This window comes from Xenopus tropicalis, chromosome 6 (genome assembly GCF_000004195.4).
Source record: "Xenopus tropicalis strain Nigerian chromosome 6, UCB_Xtro_10.0, whole genome shotgun sequence".
Lineage (NCBI taxonomy): Eukaryota > Metazoa > Chordata > Amphibia > Anura > Pipidae > Xenopus > Xenopus tropicalis.
The window spans coordinates 106,769,943-106,794,413 of NC_030682.2; the positions used below are offsets into that span (position 1 = coordinate 106,769,943).

General features: G+C 38.7%; 1 protein-coding gene across 3 annotated transcripts in view; it reads left to right on the forward strand.

Moving 5' to 3' along the window:
* dlgap1 (discs, large homolog-associated protein 1) overlaps positions 1–24,471 on the forward strand; it is a 340,814-nt gene that overhangs the window by 239,397 nt on the left and 76,946 nt on the right. For all 3 annotated transcript variants that reach the window (XM_031903257.1, XM_031903258.1, NM_001130357.1), the window contains 2 exon segments: positions 5,551–5,728; positions 6,819–7,059. In XM_031903257.1, coding sequence (XP_031759117.1) covers positions 5,551–5,728; positions 6,819–7,059 — 419 coding nt within the window.

The following is a 24,471-nucleotide window of genomic DNA, read 5'->3' on the forward strand; positions in this document are numbered from 1 at the left end:
TCACTAACCACCTTCAAGTGTTCTTGGGACAGTGCCATCTGGTTCTGGGATTTTATTATGCACTTTATACAATTTCTTCTCCTTGTATTTTTACAGTTATAACTGTTCCAGGGAAATTTCCATGACATTTATGAAGTATGTACTCATTAACACATTTTAAGTAGCCCTATCAGGGTCTTAACCTGCCTAGGGTTGATAATCATTAAAACAAATTCTGCTTTAAGCTGCAATTTTTTTTTAATTCAAGTCATCTTTTAAATGTGGCAGCAAAGTTCATGATTGCGGAGGACATGATATTGTTAAGTAACAGCAACATTTATTCTGCTCAATGAAATATACTTCAGCTGTGCAATATACACATTGGATTTAAATCAGATGTATTTCTTTTTAGTATGACCAGTAAGGCTGATGCCACACCAGGCATATAGCGTATATTTTCAGCAAGCTGAAAAACGCTTGCCGAAAATATGCGCCATACCCTCCTACCTGTGCCTGCACCCAAATGAATGGAATACGCTCAGGTGCAGGCACATGTAGCCGAAATACGCATAAAACGTGAGACTTTGCTTTGGCGCATATTTTTGGCAAGCGTTTTTCAGCTTGCTGAAAATATATGCCATACGCCTAGTGTGGCATCAGCCTAATACCATATCCAACACTGTGGTACCACTTCAGGAACACTGGGGTTTCCTGGGAAATTTTAATCTGCAGATTTAGTTATTGGTTATTTGAATTTCACACATTTCTGTTAAAGGGGTTGTTCACCTTTGAGTTAATGTTTAGTATGATGTAGAGAGTACCATTCTGAGACAATTAGCTATTGGTCTTCATTTTTTATTTGTGGTTATTGAATTATTTAGCAACTGTCTGGTTGCTCGGGTCCATATTACCTCAGCAACCAGGCAATTGTTTAAATGAGAGACTGATATTTGAATAGGAAAGGATCAGAATAGAAATATAAGTAAAAAAAAAAAACGTAACAATAACAATAAAACTGTAGCCTCACAGAGCAATAGTTTGGCTGCTGGGGTCAGTGACCCCTATTTAAAACCTGCAAAGGGTTAGAAGAAGGCAAATACAGGTATTGGACCCCTTATCCGGAAACCCGTTATCCAGAAAGCTCCGAATTACGGAAAGCCTGTCTCCCATAGACTCCATTTTAATCAAATAATTTAGAATTTTAAAACTGATTTCCTTTTTCTCTGTAGTAATAAACAGTACTGTAATTTGCATCCAACATAAGATATAATTAACCTTATTGGATGAAAAAATCCTATTGGGGGTAAATTAATGTTTATTGATTTTTTAGCAACTTCAGGTATGAGATCCAAATTACGGAAAGACCCTTAATCCGGATACCTTGTCCGAGCATTCTGGTACGGGTCCTATAACCTGTATTTACAAAAACTTAAAAACTATGTATGAAAACAATTGAAAAGTTTTTAGACTTGTTTAAAGAACTGCTGTATATGCAGTTGGTTTCCTTATAAGATTCTGTTTATGATATCCCAGAACTGAAACATTACACTGTGCACTAAGCACTATTATGAGTAGAGGCATTAATAAAATTCTTAAAGGGTCGGTTCACCTTTGTAATAAAAATTTATATATGGCTTTTCAGTGCCAAAGAAGCAATTTTGCAATGTATACGCATTAGCAAAAATTAAGAATTTAGGAGAAATTAGCCTTGCTAATTCAAAGTAAACTGCCATAACCATTCTGAAAACTGTGCGATGCAGGGGGATTGCCGACACCGTTCCTCAGTCCTCCACACCAGGACTACATCCCAATTTATTCCATCCAGGATCCTTGCAGCAGGATCTGGACTGACTGACAATCTGGGTCGCTAAGTGATAAATGTAAAGTCATGCACTGGTAAAAATATGCAGCCATTATACCCTTAATGGGACTGCACTAGACAAATCCATAATTAAGTGCTTGTAGATAATAAACTTGGCTGTAGCAAGCAATGTCAAATAAGGTTTTGAGCTGTAATAAAAGGGGCATTTATTGGAGGAGAGGGTCATTCTTCCACATTACAGAGCTCTGGTAAGGCTCCTAGAATATGCCTTGCAGTTCTAGTCTCAGCTGCTCAAATGGGATATTATAGGAAGTTGGGTCTGTTTATGCTGGAGAAGAATAAATGATAACTATGTATAAATATAAATAGGGACAAGGCACAAGGACATTAATTCTATTTAGCAGAAAGGAGGTTCCATCTTAATATTGGGAAACGATTTTTTACAGTGAGAGCTGTGAAGTTGTGGAATTTTCTCCCTGAACCAGTTGTACTGGCTGATACATTATATAGCTTCAAGAAGGGGTTAGATGGCTTTTTAGCGAGTGAGGGAATACAGGGTTATGGGAGATAGCTCTTAGTACAAGTGAGGGAATACAGGGGTATGGGAGATAGCTCTCAGTACAAGTGAGGGAATACAGGGGTATGGGAGATAGCTCTCAGTACAAGTGAGGGAATACAGGGGTAGGGGAGATAGCTCTCAGTACAAGTGAGGGAATACAGGGGTAGGGGAGATAGCTCTCAGTACAAGTGAGGGAATACAGGGGTATGGGAGATAGCTCTCAGTACAAGTGAGGGAATACAGGGGTAGGGGAGATAGCTCTCAGTACAAGTGAGGGAATACAGGGGTAGGGGAGATAGCTCTCAGTACAAGTGAGGGAATACAGGGTATGGGAGATAGCTCTCAGTACAAGTGAGGGAATACAGGGGTAGGGGAGATAGCTCTCAGTACAAGTGAGGGAATACAGGGGTATGGGAGATAGCTCTCAGTACAAGTGAGGGAATACAGGGGTATGGGGAGATAGCTCTCAGTACAAGTGAGGGAATACAGGGGTAGGGGAGATAGCTCTCAGTACAAGTGAGGGAATACAGGGGTAGGGGAGATAGCTCTTCAGTACAAGTGAGGGAATACAGGGGTAGGGGAGATAGCTCTCAGTACAAGTGAGGGAATACAGGGGTTATGGGAGATAGCTCTCAGTACAAGTGAGGGAATACAGGGGTAGGGGAGATAGCTCTCAGTACAAGTGAGGGAATACAGGGTTATGGGAGATAGCTCTTAGTACAAGTGAGGGAATACAGGGTTATGGGAGATAGCTCTCAGTACAAGTGAGGGAATACAGGGGTATGGGAGATAGCTCTCAGTACAAGTGAGGGAATACAGGGTTATGGGAGATAGCTCTTCAGTACAAGTGAGGGAATTACAGGGTTATGGGAGATAGCTCTCAGTACAAGTGAGGGAATACAGGGGTAGGGAGATAGCTCTCAGTACAAGTGAGGGAATAACAGGGGTAGGGGAGGATAGCTCTTAGTACAAGTGAGGGAATACAGGGGTTATGGGAGATAGCTCTCAGTACAAGTGAGGGAATACAGGGTTAGGGGAGATAGCTCTCAGTACAAGTGAGGGAATACAGGGGTATGGGAGATAGCTCTTAGTACAAGTGAGGGAATACAGGGGTATGGGAGATAGCTCTCAGTACAAGTGAGGGAATACAGGGTTATGGGAGATAGCTCTCAGTACAAGTGAGGGAATACTGGGATAGCGGAGATCCAGGGACTGCTATCTTGGAGTCAGAAAGGATTTTCTTCTACCTATGTGGCAAATTGGAAGTTTTTTGCCTTCCTCTGAATCAACTATCATTTAGGTAGGTTTTATATAAACATAACGTTTGTACCTGATGGACGTGTGTCTTTTTTCAACCTAAATTACTATGTATGGTGGACAAACATTTATTTCTCAAAAAATATTTCAGCCTAAGTGGTGGAATGTCCAGTATTTGTATCACATAGGAGGGCAATACAATGGGGTTTTCCTGCCTCCACAATTAAAATCTGATTGAGCCCTGATCACTTAACAGGTTAATTAGCTGAATAGTTGCCCATTGTTTTATCTTTTTATTTTCCCGTTTATAGCAAGCTTATCACTTTGAAACCAAGCATTAAGCTTAATTGGCATACGCCAAATCCTGGAAAATGGCACATGACAAATTTTTTTTTTTCATATATAAATCAGAATTTGTAGTGGAGCATTCAGCCAAATTCAATAATTATTTATTTTTGCATTGCTAAACTGGGTACACTGTATATCTTGTTCTTAAAAACAAACCATGAATCATATTTCTCTTCCAGTTAGTTGCATGGCAGCTCACTCCATGCTTGTGCAAGGGATACATTGTTTTATAATTGTTCTTGGTGTTGGGAAGAACAGTGCAGTTTTTCCTCTTCCCCAAAGCTTGTTATTAAAACCATCCATCAATGAAATTTGTATTTTCTGTTTTTACACTAGTTGCCCTCAAGCCTCAAAAAAACTGTATATCTGTTACCCATGATACAGAACCTCTAGCTGGGTATGAAAAGAGCATCTACACATTTGTTCTTGCTAAGAAAAGAGGATGAAGTGCAATATAGTTCCATCCTTTGATATGGTGCAAATTGTATTTGGTGCTTCAGGGGCTTTTTCTTGTATTTCCTTTGTTGCCTGAACAGATTGCACTCATTACTAACTGCATTATCCATGCACCAATATTAGACACATTTCTAGCAAGGAAACATTGCGACTGCAGCTTATAGGACAAAAATGTTATTTCCTTTGTGAAATGTACTATTGATCCTGTTCCACTTAATCTCAATGGTAATGAAGGAACGCTTAAACTTCATGACTTTATATAAAAAAATGTCAATTTCTACACCAGTGAACAGTAGCAATTCATATTTAGCATTTTATAAATCATCACCTGTATTGGGCCTTCAGTCTTGTGCATGATATGTATATATATATATGGAGGTCATACATCTTATTGATAACTTGCTAATATATTTATGACTGATATTTCCCTGTAGATGTTTCTCCATTCTGCTGATAAAAATACATATATGGAACCCAGATATTGTATGCCTTCCTTTAGAGAGGCCAGTGTTGGGAAAATGTAGCTCTTTTTTGACATATCCTAGATTCTCCTGCACTATAGCATCTACTTCAAATCAAAGTTATATAATGAAATTGTTTGTCAATGTAGGACTTTTGAGTACACTGAGAAATGTGACACAATAGATGTGTTCCATGCAACAAAACTAAAGTAGCATGCTCAACAGTTGGGGAGAATCCCAGTTGCTTAGTGTTCTGTTTTAAAAAAAGGTCTACATTAAATATAAGGTACAGGTATAGGACCCATTATCCAGAATGCTCAGGACCAAGGGTATTCTGGATAAGGGGTCTTTTTGTAATTCGGATCTCCATACCTTGTCTGCTAAAAAATAAATAAAATATGAATTAACCCCAATAGGATTATTTTGCATCCAATAAGGATTATCTATATCTTAGTTGGGATCAATTACAAGGTACTGTTTTATTACAACAGAGAAAAAGGAAACCATTATTTAAATTCTGAATTATTTGATTAAAATGGAGTCTATGGGAGACAAGCTTTCTGTAATTTGGAGCTTTCTGGATAATGGGTTTCCAGATAAGGGGTCCAATACCCATATCTTCTAATGGTAACTAAACTTGCACTTATGCAGATATTATGTCTTTGCAGAATTTCAAATGAACATTCCCCAAAGCTTCAGATTCGGAGCCACAGTTACTTAAGGGCTGTTAGTGAAGTGTCAATCAACAGAAGCATGGATAGCTTAGATCCAGCAGCACTTCTTACATCTCCCAAATTCCGTTCAAGGAATGAGAGCTACATGAGAGCCATGAGCACAATAAGCCAGGTGAGCTTTTCATGCTAAATTGATGCTAGATTGGTATGTGATATATATATATATAAAACACCTGTATATAAAGATGAAATGGACATTTAGAATTGGGTCCACTCTTGATGGTAAATCAGATTGTACTACTGACAGTAATAATCCACTAAATGTAATTACAACCAGTGCAGTTTGGCCAGCACTTTCCAACTTTGGTCTATATTGGATTAGAGGGGCACGAGTACTCAGTCAAAGAAATTATAAATGCGATTACTGGCAACTGTAGGACCTACAAAAAGAAAGATATAAATGATAAAGAAGTAATGGGGTTGTGCTGGCCTTTATGCATTGATACATTTACAAAAACAACTCAAAGTAGATCAGACGATGCAACAAACAGCAGTCTAATATCCCACAGGACTGACAGTTTTACAGAAAATGTTCAGTTTATGATAACACTCATTTTAAGAAATGAAGATTGTGCAAAATTTGGATTCTGAGCCTTTTTATAGTAGGATTTGGCCTAATTTGCATTTGCAAATAAGGGGTTGGCTTTGGTTCCAGATTCAACCAAATTGTTCTTCATTCACACACGCAGAAGGAAAGACACTTTAGTAGCGGTTTTATTGTTATTTTAATGAGTTTTTAGTTCTCATTTGTCAGAATAACTGAATATTATAAGGAAATTAATTCCCTATAGGGCTATATTGCTGTGGGCTCTGATGAGCTCTGGTAACAGAGATCTTATTGACCCCTAGGGCTGTGACACATGGGGAGATGTGCCGAAATGCCATCCTACTGGCTAAAATGTAAATCGCTGGTGGGATGGCATACGAGGCGTTGCGATTTGCCGAAACTTGAGCGGAAACTTCAGCAAATCGCAGCACCGCGTATGACATCCCACCGGCGATTTTCATTCTAGCTGGTGGGATGGCATTTCGGGGAGATAAGTCGCCCGCCACAAGGGAGATTTGTTGCGCAGTGACTAATCTCCCCGTGTGTCACAGCCCTTACAGTATGGTCAACAGATCTGTAAATATATTTAGTAGTGCTAATATTTATTTGGCAGTTGAATGTAAAGAAAACCAAACATCTTTGTTTTTTATTGTAGGTTAGTGAAATGGAAGTGAATGGTCAGTTTGAATCTGTCTGTGAGTCTGTATTTAGTGAGCTTGAGTCTCAGGCAGTGGAGGCCCTGGATCTTCCAATGCCCGGATGTTTTCGAATGAGGAGCCACAGCTATGTTCGAGCAATCGAGAAAGGTTGTTCTCAAGATGATGACAGTTTGTTGCTTAGGCCATCATCACCCCCACGCACAGCTACTACAGTAAGGACTATTCAGAGCAGCACAGGTGAGTAGTTGATAATTAGGCATTTTTATTGAAGTTTATTGAAGTGTTCACAAACAGAAGTATCTTTTGTTAAGCAATAAGCTAAACATGAAACCTGTTGCTATACAAGAATTAATCTATGTAATTGCATAACAAAAAAAAATGTATTCAAGTACAGATATGGAACCTGTTATGCAAAATACTGTGGACCTGGGGTTTTCCAGATAATGGGCCTTTCTGTAATTTGGATCTCCAAATAAAAAATCACCTTAATATTAAAAAAACCCAGTAGGATTGTTTTGCTTCCAATAAAGTTTAATCAAATATTTTATTACTACAGAGAAAAAGGAAATCATTTTTAAAAATGATAATTATTTGATTAAAATAGAGTCTATGGGAGATGGCCTTCCCATAATTTAAGCTTTCTGAATAATGAGTTTCCAGATAACAGATCCTGTACCTGTATATTGAAGTCTGCTCCGATACCAACTAGTCAGTACACCAAGCGAGGTAAAGTAAACATTGTTACCAAAGCCACCTCCTGAAGTGATGCTATTGGAAAGAAAAATATTTTATTGCAAAAAATGAAAATGTGAGCAAGGAGTAATATGTTATTAAATTATATGTGTGATGCAGGTTGTATTTCTGTAAGTCTGTATAGTGTTTTGTTAGTGGGTTAATTATACCCTATCATTTTGGGGGCTCATATATTATTATTAAGTAGCAAATGGGCTTGTCTATATAATTTAGTTCTTGGCTTGTTTGTATTATTTAGTTTATTGCTCTTAGGGAGACTTTTGGTAGGAAGAACACCTTACCCTCCTCCCTTGTGTAGCCAATCATTAGCAGGGTGTTCTGACTGCTGCAGTTTTTTTCTGAAACCATCAGTCTTTGTCTCTTTACTCAATACGTTTAAAGGAGAAGGAAAGGCTAAGTCACTTGGGGGTGTCAAAATTTTAGGCATCTCCAAGTGACTTTAATCGCTTACCTTTTACCCCGGGCTGGTGCCCCTGTATGGAGAGAACAGCACCAGCCCGGGGTAGCAGCGAGCGCTTCCTTCTTCCGCGTCGGCGCGCTTGCGCATGCGTATTAGAGTGAAAAGTCGAACGTTAACAACAAAGTCGCTTTTCACTCTAATGCGCATGCGCCGGGCCAGAGATTTTGCCGGCAGAAGAAACACGGAAGAAGGAAGCGCTCGCTACAGGTACCCTGGGCTGGTGCAGTTTTCTCCTAACAGGGGCACCAGCCCGGGGTACAAGGTTATCCAACCATGGAGTTTATTTCCAAAATGGTTGTATTTAGAGATTTTCCTGTTGAACTGGCACCTTCATGTGCCGATGCATTACTAAATCCCCAATGTCCTGTATTTGTGCAGGCCACATTTTATGGTACAGGTAAGGCTATACTACAAGATTGGTCAAATAAAGCAGTACCTTATTCACATGCTGTGAATGCTGTGTTGTCTTGGCTGCCAGGCATATTGTGGCTTTGTGCTGCCCATTTGTTTGACCCCCCTGCTTGTGTTGTTATACTACCATATGCCTCCTTTCTGCACAATGCAAGGTACACCACAGCACACAGGATTATCACCAAGTGATAATGTGCTTCTGTGAAATAGTGTTAGGCGATATACATACAGGTGTTTCGCCCAGTGGTGGAATTCTCCTGCATTCCACAGCAGGGGAGCACAGGACAAAACACAGGCCATTTTGTTTACCTGCCTGTATTGACATAGGGGCTTGTAAGCGCCAAATGCAGGTGTAAAGCATCATGTTGCGGTCCAACTGGTTAATGCCCCTGTATCAATACAGGCCGGTAAGAAAGAATATGTTGCTTTCATCCTGCACTCCCTTTGATGGAACGCGGGAGTACTCCACTCCAGGGGAAAAGAGGGCAAAACGCCCATGTGTATGAGCCCTAAGAGAATTCTTTTCACTCAAGTGTGTCTCATGGCATTTAATTTTGTGATGAACCTTAATAAAAATATATTAATAATTACTTCAGTTGCTATAAAAATCTGCCTTTTCACTTTTTCTATGTGTTGCACTTTAAACAGTAGAGTAATTGTGATGCAGCAGCACTAAAAACGCAAGTGTATGTATAATCAATTAAATATTCTGTACCATTTTTGAAATAATCAAGTTAATCTTCACTCTTTCATGCAGAAGTCATTGTCAAATTTTGTTTGACAGGTAGGGCTAATGAACATTTTGGGGGGCTCACTATCCTAGCAGATGTATTAGAGCTAACTCAAATAACCAACTCCTGCACAAATAAAATCTTACAAAATAACTGACTCACAAATCTGACATGTAGAGAGACAGGATTCCCATTAGGGCTGGTAATTTTGAAAGACTGAGTTCTAAGGGGTGTGACACACGGGGAGATTAGTCATGCCGCAACAAATCTCCCTTCTCGCGGGGGACTAATCTCCCCGAAATGCAATTCCACCAGCTAGAATGTAAATCGATTTGCCGAAGTCGCTAAAGTTGCCTTAAGAGGAAACTTCGCCGACTTTGGCAAATCGTGGCACCGTGTATGCCATCCCGCTGGCGATTTACATTCTAGGTAGTGGGATGGCATTTCGAGGAGATTAGTCGCCCGCAACAGTGGAGATTTGTTGTGCGGCGACTAATCTCCCCGTGTGTCACAGCCCTAATACCTCTAGGCAAAGGGTCCAACTCCCCACCCAAAGAATGTGTTAGAACTGGCTCTAACATCTGCATGAAAAGCAAATAAAGAGAGATAGATTGCTAAGAGGGGGATAGTGAAAAGTAACTCATTTTTATTTGATTATATTTAAAAAGTTTAATATTTTCATGTGAAAGAGCTTATAGTAAATTTTCATTTTTGCAATAGTTCCCCTATACGCTTCTGCAATACTCATCACCCCTTTAAACTGTATTATCAGTAATTAATGTGTCTGCATAAATATATTTCCTGATTTGCATTTTCTTAATCATTGAGTAGTGAAGGTTAGAAGCTCCTGCCAAAAAACTCTGACTATGGAGCTTAAAACAGATGTTGTTTGGTACGCAGTGCTATAGAATGACTGTGAATGATGCTCTTATTACTCAGAATAACTTATTTTTCATGTCAGTATCGGGGTGTTTAAAAAGGTGACATGTTGGAAATAATCATTCTCTTTCCTCTTGGAGTCCATTACATTTTAAAGATTTTTAACTCAGGTTGTTTAGTATGGCAAGGTGTGTTAGAAATAACACACAAATAGCATGTATAAATAAATAAATATATATATATATTTATACATTTTAAGTTGGATTATTATATAATACCATTATGTTATGGTGTACATTGAGTTGGCTTCTTTCTGAATGGTGTGCTGCCTGATAAAGGGGTTATAGAAGCATTTTGTGGAGTGTGAGATAAAATCTGAAAATCCTATGCACCAGGCGTGGGACCTGTTATTCAGAATGCTTGGGACCTGGGATTTTTGGATAAGGGTTTTTCCATAATTTAGATTTCTGTCTTTTTAGTTTGCTTTAAAAAAAATTACATTAACCCAATAGGATTGTTTTGCCACCAATATGGATTCAAACAGTTTAATTACCATCAAGTATAAGGTACTATTTTAATATTACAGAGAAAAAGGATATCATTTAAAGGACCTTTCTGGATAACAGGTTAAACTGGTCTAGAGCTGTTTGTGACATTGAGTAAATATCTGCAATATTCTCAGTTGACTTTCTGGTCAGATTTACTCCCCAGAACTGACTTGTGTGAGCTTTTCACTTTTCTGATGATCTCCTAGCTTGGTATTTGCCTCTGTCAGTCTGAGAGCTCTGCATCTTTCTGAGAATGGAAAGAGATTCACTTCTTGTTTGTCTGCCTCTTAGGGGCTAAACCACTAGTATTATGTCTGTGCAGGCTATCTAGTATTTTCCAGTAAGGGCTTTTCTGGCCTCTGAGCCCCCCTATGTGGCTCCTTCGATGCCGCCCCCCCCCCCCCATGCTTAACACTTGAAGAATAATATTACCTCAAACACTATCCAAATTCAGCAGATAAGTTCTATATTCATTAACATTTAAAAGTAAGGTTCACCTTTGAGTTAACTTTTATTATGTTATATAAGGCTGATGCCACACGAGGCGTAGGGCTGAAATTTTCGGCAAGCGGAAAAACGCTTGCCGAAAATTCAGCCCTACGCCTGCTACTTGTGCCTGCACCAGAATGAATGAGATACGCTCGGGTGCAGGCACATGTAGCCGATATACGCATGAAAACGCGAGACTTTGCATTCTCTCGCGTTTTCATGCGGATATCGGCTACATGTGCCTGCCCCTGAGCGTATTCCATTCATTCGGGTGCAGGCACAAGTAGCAGGCGTAGGGCTGAATTTTCGGCAAGCGTTTTTCCGCTTGCCGAAAATTTCAGCCCTACACCTCGTGTGGCATCAGCCTAATAGCCAGTGCCAAGCAACTTTTCAATTGGTCTTCATTATTTATTTTGTATGTTTTTTGTTAATTATTTGCCGCCTTCTTCTGACTTTCAAATGGGGGTCACTGATCCCAGCAGCCAAAAAACTTTTGCTCTGTGAAGCTACAATTTTGTTATTATTGTTCCTTTTTAGAACTTATTTTTCTAATCAGGTCCTTTCCTATTCATATACCAGTCTCTCATTCAAACCACTCCCTGGTAATTTGGAGCCTAGCAATCAGATAACTATGGAAATTCCAAACTGGAGTGCTGCTGAACAAAAAGTAAAACTAAAAAAACTACAAATAATAAAAAATGAAGACCAACTGCAAATTGTTTCAAAATATGACTCCCTTACATCATACCACAAGTTAACTCAAGGGTTAACAACCCCTTTAAATATATCACAAATATGTCTTCCCTGCAAATACATATTATCAAACAGGTTGAATCAATCTCATTAATGGATTTGACTTATAATTATACAAAGCAGAATTATTTGCACTGATTGATACCATTAAAGGAAGTTTCGCTGCTCATTACACAATTTGAATAAAGACTCCATTTAAGACACAGACGGCACTTTTTGTAATCAGGATTCACGGTATAATATCATCAAAGCTGAACTCAAATGAAACCCTGTATGAATTAGTCCCACTAGCCATAATTTCTTAAAACTCACTTATTACTATGATTTCTGTATTTAAATAATGCAGAGACTCTGCATACATACTGGATATTAAAATGCTGTATGAAATGACCACAGAGAGCAATAACAGTCATTTTGTTTAATACAGAATGGGTGGATACAAGCCGTAGTGGAATTGCCAACAAATATTATAGGAAACTTTTAAGAGACAAATAATTACAATGCTTTTCTATTATTTTTTTTTTCTCATTAGACCTAGGGCAGTAGCCTTAAGGGGGCAGTAGGATTTCAAATACATTTCTTAAAGATTGTAATTTTTGTTTGTTTGTTTTACCACTCTTTGATTATGTTTATCTTGCAATGCTAGAATAGGAGACATCTGTGCAACTAGAAGGGCTGTGGGAGAAACTGATGGCATATTTTAAAAATCTTCAGGGTCCCATTCTGCATTAATGGCCTAGGGTAGTTCAGTTTATGTGTTGACATATGTGGTAACTGGTAAAGTAGATTTAATTCCCAGTAGAATATTAGGATTGAAATCCCAGAAATTGTACTCTGTGTACTAAAAGAGCTTCATGTAAAAATGAAAATTCAACTCAATTACCAGGGGCAGCCACTGGTTCAAATGCTATTCATGGCTATCTACAGGGCTAGAGAATAAAACACCTCTCATATAAAAATGGGCATCTTTTGCCATGAAATAGTTTCATTGTAGGCACTCAGTTAACATTCAGGGTTGATGTTTTCCAGAGGTTCTCCAGTATCTGCTCTGGTTCTGCAGTGTTATAAGAATTTATTAAGTGACTGAGCCTGAAATAAAAGTTGTGTTATTCTGCTAGTATTAGTGTATTTTATATATAATTATATATAAGCAAGTAAAGTATGTGTCTTAATAAAGTAATAAAATAATTTACCCAACCACTTTGGTCTTATGGAGAAAAGGAAGGTCAACGTTAAATGAAGTCTGCATACATTTCTATTTCTTTAATTAGATGTGTCTGAAGACTGATTTTTAACATCGCAAGTGAAAGGTTATATTTAGTAACAAAACAATGGGATTTTATTTACAGGTATATCAATAAATATTGCCTTTTACATCTTTTCCCTTGATCCACCATTTAGTAATGGGCTGTGTACTCACATGCAAAAGAATGTAGATAAAGACGGAGCACTCCAGGACCTCTTTTCAATAAAAAATGATCTTTATTCGCATGTCCATAAAAACATTCTTGTTGAACTACAACTCTAGCCTAACGCGTTTCATGGCGTCTCGCCACTTCTTCAGAGGCTACCACAGTGTTTCCCACACACCTGTTCCTTAAATGTACTTATTAGCCCACACCCCATGTGTATGTTAACCCTACAGGTGCCAGGGGAATTTTTTTTTTCCCCTTTTTGATTAAGCAGATAACAATATAAAATACAAATTAAAAACAACAGTTAAACCAAATGTATAATATAATTCAGCCATATCCCACGATGACTACAAGGAGAAGATCTAAGGGTCAAACCCCTTTAAACCACCCTCCAAACATTTGGTATTTTATGAACAGTGTAGTTCCTTTCATAAATATGTATCAAAACACACATCAATCACAGATATTAAACATCAAAAGTATCATATTAATGTAAAAATTAGGAAGGCCCATGTCAACCCAGAACCTCTAATATCAAATTATCGGATTGTTGACAAATTATTAGCAGATTATTCACAAATCATTAACAATAGCAGGATACCTCCCATTCCCTATTTAACCCACCAAATGACTCGATGGTTTTCAAATGATATATCCAGTAAACCTCCCTCTCGGAAAGTTTCTTATCCAATTCCCCTTTTCTAATGTTCAACTTGGGTTTATCAATAATTTGAAAGGTGATTACACCCCTACCGTTATGTATCTCAATGACATGTTTAGCTATAGCAGACCTCAAATCGTTCCTCTCAATTGCTGATATATACTCAAGAAACCTAGTGTCCGCTTTACGGATGGTCTTTCCTACATACTGTGTCCCACAATCACATGTGGCAAGGTAGACCACACCCATCGATTGGCAGTTGAAATATTGGGGAATCTTGTACTCCTGTCCTGTATTAGAGCTCACAAAGGTTTTAGATACCTTAATAAGGCTACAGGCTTTACACCTGTTTCTGCCACACTTATAGGTACCTTTATAGCGTAGCCAAGCTGCCCCTTGTTGCCTAGTCTCAGTAGAGTATAGGCTTTTAGAGACCCATGAGGCTATATTCCTGCCTCTCTTAAAGATAAATCGCGGTCTCTCACATGACCAGAAATAATGCAGCTCTAACTGAAACAGGAAGTAGTGTGGGAGCAAAAGGCAGAACTCTGTCCATTTATTGGCTGATGTGACGTCATATATGTATGCCCTTGCTTTGTTTGTGTGCACTGTGAATCCTATGATCCCAGGAGGCGGCCGTTAATTTTTAAAATGGCAATTTTCTATTTAGGATTACCCAATAGCACATAATGCTTTTTAAAATGGTTTATTTAGATAAAGAAGGGTTTTATATATGAGCTATTTTATGCAATATATTTTTGTAGAGACCTACATTGTTTGGGGGTATAGTTTTCCTAAAGGAGAAGGAAAGGCTAGTAAAGAGTTAATCTCAAGCTGCAGGCATACCTTCAGTTCTCTCAATAGTGCCCTTAAGTCTCCCCATATTTCACCTGTTCAGATGATCCGAAGCCAAACGGGAAGAAAAAACGCTGAGCTGTGTTAAGAAGGTTCCCATAATGCCTCACTCCTGCACAGACACCCAGACCAAGTGTACATGCTCAGTTAATAAGACTATGGGGCAGATTTATCAAAACACAAGTTCGAATCCCGAATGGGAAAAATTCAGATTGGAAACGAAAATTTCTGAAGATCGCAAATATCACGAAAATGCTTCCGAAAAAATCGTATTAGTCACGATAAATTTTTGTACTGAAAGATTGTAAACAGCGGCAAAACCGATCAGATTTTTTCACGCTAAAAATACAAAACAGTCACGCAAGGTACGAAAAAGTCACGGAAAATTCGATTGGACTGATCGAACGCTCGGAGTGTTCGTGGATAAGTAAATGTGCCCCTATGAGTCAGCTTCCTGCTGATTGGCTCAGATCCACATTCCTAAGGGGGGGAGTGAGTTTTTAGCATTCTTGAGGGAGTGGGGAGCAGGAGAGAGCAGAGAACAGAAAACTGCGTGTCTCTGGCACAGGAATTACAGACACAACAAATCTTTTTTCAGAGAAGTCAGTGCAGCATTTCTGTGAGTGCTTATGGCTGTATTTACATAGACCTTTCTGATAAAGCTTACTTAGTTTTTACTTTTCTTTCTCCTTTAACGGCACTTCTGTTTAGTTAACCTATAGTATGTTTCCCTGGAAGATATTATGCAGTGTTAATCTGATTTGCTAGCCTTTCACACCCAATGCATAGATGGATGAAAGAATTAATTATTATGAAAATCCCAGTGAGACAGAGCAGGAGATGTCAGTCACTGGGAACTAACTTGCTCAAGGTGAGAAAGGTGAGAAACAGAGTTGCAACCCATCCCTAATCTAAATTGCAATGCAGAGCTATAGGTAGGTTGTATTCCAACAAAGTCAGTACTTAAAACCTTTATAGGGTAGTGCAGTTTTTTTTTTTTTTTTATTGAATTGCATTTGGCTCAATGTGGAAATCTGGGACCAAATAAGGAAATTAGCTTTTCTCATCAAATTGAACTTGGCCCATTAAGTTATCATGTGATATACCATAAAATAATATTTTTATTCAGCCATGTTTCAATGTAAAATAGATAAACTAAAAACTAGAGCTCGCTACAGACTGGAATTCCACCACTCTGCAAGTTCGCTGCTTGATACAAATCCAAAAGAAATATATTTATACATGTAGGGGAGCTGTGTATACTTGTCTCTCCTCCGTGCTGTTACTGTGTAAGGAGGAGGAGCCCCCACCCCCTGTGTGAGCTGACAGGAAGGAAGTGAGAGGAGAGGGTGCTGCTGGGAACGAGGAAGCAGATAGACAAGCAAGGTGTTGGTAGCTCACACAGTGCTCTGTATAATAAAGTAATTGGGAACCCCCCAGTGGCAGAAAGCGCGCTCTCTTAGGGTACGGAAGGAAAGGGGGTCCTGTACAGGGCTCTGAAGAACAAAGCGTGCTCTTCTCAGGGCACGGAAAGCCAAAGGGAGTTCTAAGACTCTGAAGCACTTGCCACATAAGTGAGGGATTCCCCTCAGCAGTTCAGAAAGTACCACCTACTGTATGTTATGTGAGTGAGGTTGCCCCTGGCTGGCAGGCTGTATCTATCTCTGCTAATTTAAAGGTATAGCGTCCTACCAATAAATCCATCAACCTTTCCTGTGTTTGTGTGTTGTGGATCAGAGAAGTTTCCCAGGGAGGGGTACCGCAGTCCAACCTGTCCCGGCCCTGGGTGGAGGCACGCCAGTTATCAGTGTACCTGCCCTTCCATATAGCGGAGGCTCAGGGCTCCTGTAGCGCCACACGCAGGTGAATGCGTGCTAGATCTCATGCAGTAGTAAAAGAGGGCTACATACATATAGAGCTGCAGAGTTTTACTCTGGCAAACTGTCATGGGTTCTACTTTCACTCTTTATAAATATGCCTTTCTGAATCTGAACTTCCAAAAATAAATAAAAATGTGACTTATGAATCACGCTTGTATATACTTTTACACAAGTATTCACTTATAACTGCCATAACAGTGGCATAATTAAGGCCCCCCACAGACCTCGCCATGCAGGAGGGCCCCCGACTCTGCTGCCGGGTTCTGAGGGGACATCTACAAGCACCTGCCATCGATTCCGGGTCATTGCCACATGCACCCGGACGCGTCACATCACTGCCGTGGGCAAATGACGGGTGGCTTTACAAGGCAGTCCCTTTGTCCTCTAAAGGAGTAGGGACGCAGACACACACAGGGCAGAGGCAGAGCCCACAAAGGGGATTGGAAGGGAAGTGTTAACTGGGGGCATCGAAAGTTCCTTGTAGGGGGGCTCCTGAAAGTTCCTCTGAGGGGGACCCCACAAACTATAGTTACGCCACTGTGTGACAATGTTTTAATAACCCTGTTCTCATCACTACTATTTACTGTTTTAGCAGTGTCTGCAGATTATTTTATAGATAAACTGGTTGAGTGTAAACACTTATTTTGTCTAAATGGTAAACAATAAAAAAAAAAACTTTTTAACCCCCAAAAAAGATGAATAAAAAAACCCTTACTAATATAAATAATCCTTACCAATTATAAATTCATCCTTAAATTGTCATGTAAAAAGCAAAAGCAAAGAGAAAACCTAGCTCATAGTGTGTTATTTTTGGTAACGATAATGATTCAGACCTCTGCTCTCACTAGTGAGATATCTGAAATTGCTGCTTTAGAATCTATAATATGCAATTATTAATTCATGTGGTGAAACAACCGCTTCCTCTACATGGGGATACATTCTCATCAACAGTCACAATGTTATCACTGGCATAATGCACTTAATGCTCTCCTCCAACTATTCTTCAATACTCAAATGCACAGGAACACAAGAATTACAAACCCTGTGTCTCCTTATACAAATGAATACGTTATAGATAAATATATTATATTGAACAAATCTGAATTGTATTTAAAGATAAGTATATATATAACTTATTCATTTTCTCTTATACTGTATGTGTATTATTCTAAAATGTTAATGTATTTATGAGATCACTTATGAAGTTGAAAGTACACCTGAACATTGTGATATATATATATAGAGAGAGAGAGAGAGACAGGGACAGAGACAGAGAGAGCGAAAAAACAAAAAGATACCACACTCTACGGGCTAAGTTACAAAGTACTGTTTATAATAGGCAAACAAAGACAAAAAAATTCCAGCCTTTGAATCACATGTGCGATCTTCAGGAGATCACAAATAATAATGAGGATCACACATACATAATTAAGACATTATAATTTTGTTCATTTTTCATTTTGTTCCGTGTAACTGAGTGTTGTGATTTCTTTTTCACTGAGGTACTGAGGAATGTAGATCCTATTTGTTTATTACCGGCTGTACCCATGCATGTGGAAGTTTTGTTAAGTGAGTGTATATATATATATATATACAGATTAATTATGCCCATTATATTGTTATCTTTCGTGAGCCAAGATGGACTGACACTATATGGAGATACATATATTTGGAGTATGAATTGATATGATTCTGATGCACTCCTTTGGACTATATGTTTTTTACTATGATCTCTTACACTGGCTTCTATTTATGATCATTTTTTAATGATTCACACCTATTATTTATACCACTAGGGAACTACCACTTTTCATATGCTTCACATTTTTTAGATTGACTGGTTAATATATTGATGGAGGGATACTCTATACATATTATATTCACTATGAATTTTATTTGCGTGAATGGTGGGTTTTAGTGCCCCTATACCCATTGGGAGTTACTATTTGTACTTGATCTTTTAAAGAAGAGTTACTTTGGTAACTTAACATGATGCTTTAAAGTACTACTAACCACTTTGGGGTTATCTTGTATTACTCTATATATGGGTTCTATTATAGATAAACTGGTCCCTTTTGATTCATATTCGTTATATTAATTTCTTGTGGTGTGTGTATTTATATTTTTATATCTTTTTAGGACTCCTCTGGATACTATTGGGGTAGTTTAGAATATCACTTATATTTTGGGGATGTTTCACTGTCACTGCTACAATAGTGGGATTCTATATAAATTGGGTTAATATATGTTAATAGCTGGTGTGCACTGATTGGGTAAGTTCTGTATTTAAACTTGCACCTTACTTCCTGTCTTCATCCTGATGACGGTCCTGTGGGGATCGAAACGTGTAGACATTATGTCCGAATAAAGAACTTAACTTTGAGATATCTATGCCGTGAGTGCTTTCTGGATGACTATATGTATTTTGTGGGTCAGCACCCGGCCGTTGTTTTGATTGGTGAGTGCAGATAGTGGGACATTATATATATATATAGCCCAACACTCAAGTCTTTTAAATATGACCAATTTCCAGGAATTGAAAACAGGGAGTGTGTGTCTAAAACTGCATTTACAGCGTGGTTGCCATTTAACAGATCTTTAGCACTGTGTAGAAACTGCTACAAATTCTCATTAACTCATGGTTCTGGTAGGATTTATTAGCACTGGTGACCATTAGGCAGGTTATTTAACACAAGTATATAAGGAGACTGGCATTGATCTCTTTAGTTCCTCACATCTTGTCTCAGTACAAATGTATTGTTATAATAACAGGGTCCCAGAAATACCAAGAGATATTAAGCAGTAGAGATACACAGGCATATTTTATAATTCAGTGAGTACAGTACATTCCCTTGATATCTAGACTTTTTTTGCACTTAGGCTTGAAAGGCTCCATCACCTTACAAAGAATGCAAGAACATTATAATGCACTTAAAAACCTCATGTGTTTTGGCTATTTGTTATAGCCTTTGCATTCCATACACATTTAACTGTAAAGGCTAAAGGAAAGTGTGGACATGGCTATACTCTATGAATAGCATCACACAAAGAACTCACACCAACTTCTATAGGCCTTCCAAAACAAAATTAATTCATTTCAGACATTCTTGGGTAGAAAGTCTCCTTTGAGTAGGTCCTGGATTTAGCTGGAAGTGGCTGTGCATTAATATGATACAGATCCTTATACTCTGGCCTTGGGACTAACACTTCTTCCTCTGGATAATGATAGTAACAAGATTTTTGTAAAGAAAAAAGTGCAGCATTAAAAAGGGCCTAACAGCAACAAATTTATAGGCCCGATTTCCCTTAAGCAATTACTGAAATTGCATGCTTCCCAAGTGGCCTGCATTTGCCAGGACAATCCTGATTTTTTGTCACCAGACCCAGATAGCCCATTTGCTTGCTGGCCAGTCATAGTCTCTTTAGATTAGACTCCAACATTGATCCCCATACTATATAAAGCCTGGCCACTGGGATGGGGGGTGAATTGCATTACAGGGGAATGCTTGAAAGGCCACAGCTGTGTGTCTCATGAAATGCTTTGGCAACCACAGTGTGTGTGTTGTTGTACTTATATAAAAAGGGGTGTGTTTAACTGGGCATGGTATTTTCAGGGTGTGGTTACACAGTGGGCTGGCTAAATATTTACCCTGACAGTATGCATGGTAGTTAATTTTGTCATCTCCACCTTAAAAATGTTGTGAGGTATGTAAGTGCAGCACAAGTGGAGGTGAGGGATTCACAGCATATTCCTTTAAGCTATTTCATGTGGAAAGTAAAACTATTTGACAAATAAAGCAACAGGCAAATATATTGTGGTTGGTTTAGACAAGTTTCATAGCTGAGATACAGTGACAGTTACAGTAAAAGCTGATAGTGATGAGTAAATCTATCCCTTTCTCCTTGCTGAAAAAAATGAAAAACTGCTGAAAAATTTGCCAAATGCAAAAAAAAAAATCAGAAAATGCGGTTACCACATGACTTTTTTGATGTATGCAACTTTTTTGAAGCAACCGCAACTTTTTCCTCACTTGGTAAATTCTTGTCATGCATTTTTGCAAAAAAATTTGCCAATGGCTAAATGCTGAATTTTGAAGCAAATCCAATGCCCAAATATGGCCCATACTGCAGGGACACTATTGATGTATATATGTTTGTGCTATACATCAAAAGAGATATGTTTCATTCAGTGCGCTGTTCTACAACTAAGTAAATTAACTCAAATAACCTATACAGAACAATGTGGTGCGCAGTCTAAAATTTAGTCCAACTAGAAAAGGAATTATTATTAGAAAACTTCAATACATGATGATTCTATTCTTTAGGGAGTGTTGCTGAATACAATCAATAGTCTTGCATTTTGCAGACCCTAAGAGGGGCATTTACTAATGTTCTATTTTCTTCACAATTCTGTGAAAAATTAGGATTTTTGTTTGTGGAAATGTGATTTATTTTGCCGTTTATTATGCAACAAAGGAACAAACAAAATCTGTCTAAAAGCTGTCAAGATCATGTAGATCTATTTGGGCTTTTTGACGATTTGCACATCACTAAGAAAAATTTGTGGTTTTTGCATTATTTTGCACCTTTTTTTTTTTCATTTGTGCTTTTTCAATTCGGATCTTTTAATCAATGACTAGACATTCGTGGTTTAGGTTGAAATGATCTTTTTGTGGTTTCAAAAAACTCTAACACCACGAAACTCTGCATGTTGATAAATCTGCTCTTAAGTACCCAGTCTATAACTGCATTCAGGGGCAGGCCAAGCCGACCAGGTGACCTAGCCAACCCGGTCGGCCACTTCACCCCTGTACCTCCCCTTCCTTGCGTGTGTAACTCTGTCAAGTGGGGGGGTGGGCGCCATTGCCCCCACCATTTAATGACAACCGTCGGGGACAATGAGAAGGGAGTGCGGGCTATGGGTAGGCAGGAGAGGTCCCTGCCTGGCACCCCCCAATCATTGCGCCCTAGGCAGTTGCCTCTTCTGCCTACCCCTAGTTCCGTCCCTGACTGCATTGTAATTATTGCAACACTGGGGCTCATTTATAAACACTGGGCAAATTTTCACCTGGGCAATAACCTGCAGGTTGGACATTGAAATCATGTGTTCCACAAGCTACTGCCCAGGTGCAAATTTGCCCAATGTTTATAAATGGCTCCAACTGCATCTCCTCTCTTCCTGTCCTTTGGCAATGTGAACTATGCTTTTTAATGGCATGCGGTTGTATGGCCTCTGACCCAGATGCTCTCTGCAGTTTATTTATTACAATAAATGACCAGTGTTGATAAAGAATATGGATACTTCTAGTATCTTCTAGGATACTACTAGAACCATTATTACTAAACAAATATGTTAATGGATATTGAAGCCATTATTGTTTACTAAACATTTTTCTTTAAAAGAAAACCCAGCTGTATGATTGTATGACATCTCCCGTGCATGAGCTTCCTGGATTCTTCTATATCAGGCTACCTGTGCTGATTCTATCCATACATTATAATAACCATGGTATAAAGTCAGAGGGGCCTGTCCAGGAGGAAATACTGTCAAGGAGGATATTGCCACAAGTGATACATAGGATATGGCACACTCTAACCAGTGGTGTGTAGGTCAGGAAAAACTCAACAGTGCCTGCGTTTTTCAATTATGTATGCTACTTGCGCGCCTTAGATTCTGAGACAGGGAAACTTCGAGAGCAGAAGAGTTTGACCCGCACCCAACCTGAACCTGCAATGTTTTTGAGATACAGTATTAGACCATATATACTGCTCAGCAGGCAGGAACTCAACAGCTCTGTTTGAAGGCCAAATTTAGTATTAATGACCCTGTCTATGTACTTTCAAAACATCTAAAATAATATTTTAATATGAGCACTGTTTATGCCAGCAGACATTTGTTTTGCAGATCATCCCCTTAGTTTAAATAATATATTCTGTATCTATTCTGAAAGCAACTTTCAAAAAAAAATTTCTATTGTCAAGGTTCAGGTGACTTGCTGTCATTTGAATTGATCCGCTGCTGAACTGCAACTGTTGCTATGAAACCAACATCAAAATAGTAATGTTCTTTTGATCTCTGTAGGCTGAATGCTAATCAAACAATCTGCACTACATATCAAACAAGCACAGAACAATTATACTCAAGCAATCTAATCTTCCAGGGATTATTCACATACAGTGTAATGGCTACTGAAATAAAAATCATTTATTTTTCCTTCTGAAACTGAGTCTATGCTGTACTAATGCCACATAGGGCTGATGCTCAACCTGCGGATAAACACAGACTCAGCCCCTATGTTGGCATAATCCTATACCTGCGCCTGCACCTGTAGCCATTGCGTATACCGAGGTTCAGGCACATAATGGGGCAGATAATAGGGCAAGTATGCATTTCGGCACCTATCTGCTATATGTGCCTGTAGCAGGGCTGATGCAATGGCTCCAAGGACAGGCACAGGAAAAGGCTTATACCAGCATAGGGGCTGATTCTTGGTGTGCGTTTATCCACAAGCTGAGAATCAGCTCCCCCTCGAATGAAATTATGTATTTTGTGTCTGTTACATAAACTTACTGTACCAGCTAGCTCAGCTACCCAGGACAGTTATTTCAAGTAAATGTGTTTATGATATAGGGATAAGTAAAGCAAGAATCAGTGAACTATTCATTGTAAGAGATAAGACATACAGACTGACTGTGGCGAAAGCTGTTCTATCTTTAAGACAGGAAAAAAACTAGTACTGCTCACTATGGAGCTGTATGCTAAGACATGGTCATGTACATATGTGAAAACAGATAAATACTGCTTGTTGTACTTTTGGATCTACATCTATCTGTATGTGTGCAGCTCAATAGGGAGCAATGCTGCTGGAATGCAATGCAGTTTTTGCACTAAAAGCCTCCTATATATAACATAAGAACATAAGAACCCACTATATGGTTTAATGGAATATTGATGTGTAACTGTATCTAAAGAGAAATGTGTTGGTATATTCATAGTACAGGTATGGGATCCCTTATCCGGAAACCTGTTTTCCAGAAAGTTCTAAATTATGGAAAGGCCATCTCCCATAGACTCCATTATAAGCAAATAATTCTAATTTTTAAAAATGATTTCCCTTTTCCCTGTAATAATAAAACAGTACCTTGTACTTGATCCCAACTAAGATATAATTAATCCTTATTGGAGGCAAAACAAGCCTATTGGGTTTATCAAATATTTAAATGATTTATTAGTAGACTTATTGAGAACCAAATTACGGAAAGACCCCTTATCCGGAAAACCCCAGGTCCTGAGCATTCTGGATAACAGGTCCCATACCTGTACATATACTGGTTTCTGGCATTTCAGCTGCCAGAATCAACTCCCATTGCTGCCTATGGAAATTGCATGAAAATCGCCAGCACAGGCAATTAAAACTTTTTATTAGGGGTGCAAGGAATTATTATTGGATAACCTTAAATAGATTCTGATAAATACCAAACAAAATCTTAACTCTATTTGAAACCAAAAAGTTGAGTTCGCCTTTCACTTAGACACTTAGTAGGGTGGTTAGAAACGTAACTACAAATGTGATGTTCCATACCAACTGCCATTGGCAAGAGTTGTATGAAGGTAGCCTGTGTTTACCAGCCTGATACCCTTCATTTGTTAAAGCGCTACTCCCAGAATGGTGATAGATGGTACTGGAAGTTGAAGTTCAGCTGCTGAAACTCCATTGCTGGACTAACCCAATGAAGGCTGCACACTATTAGGCATATCCAGCTCTTGGCAACACAACCCTAACTCACTGTTATAGGTATATAAGCTTTCCCTT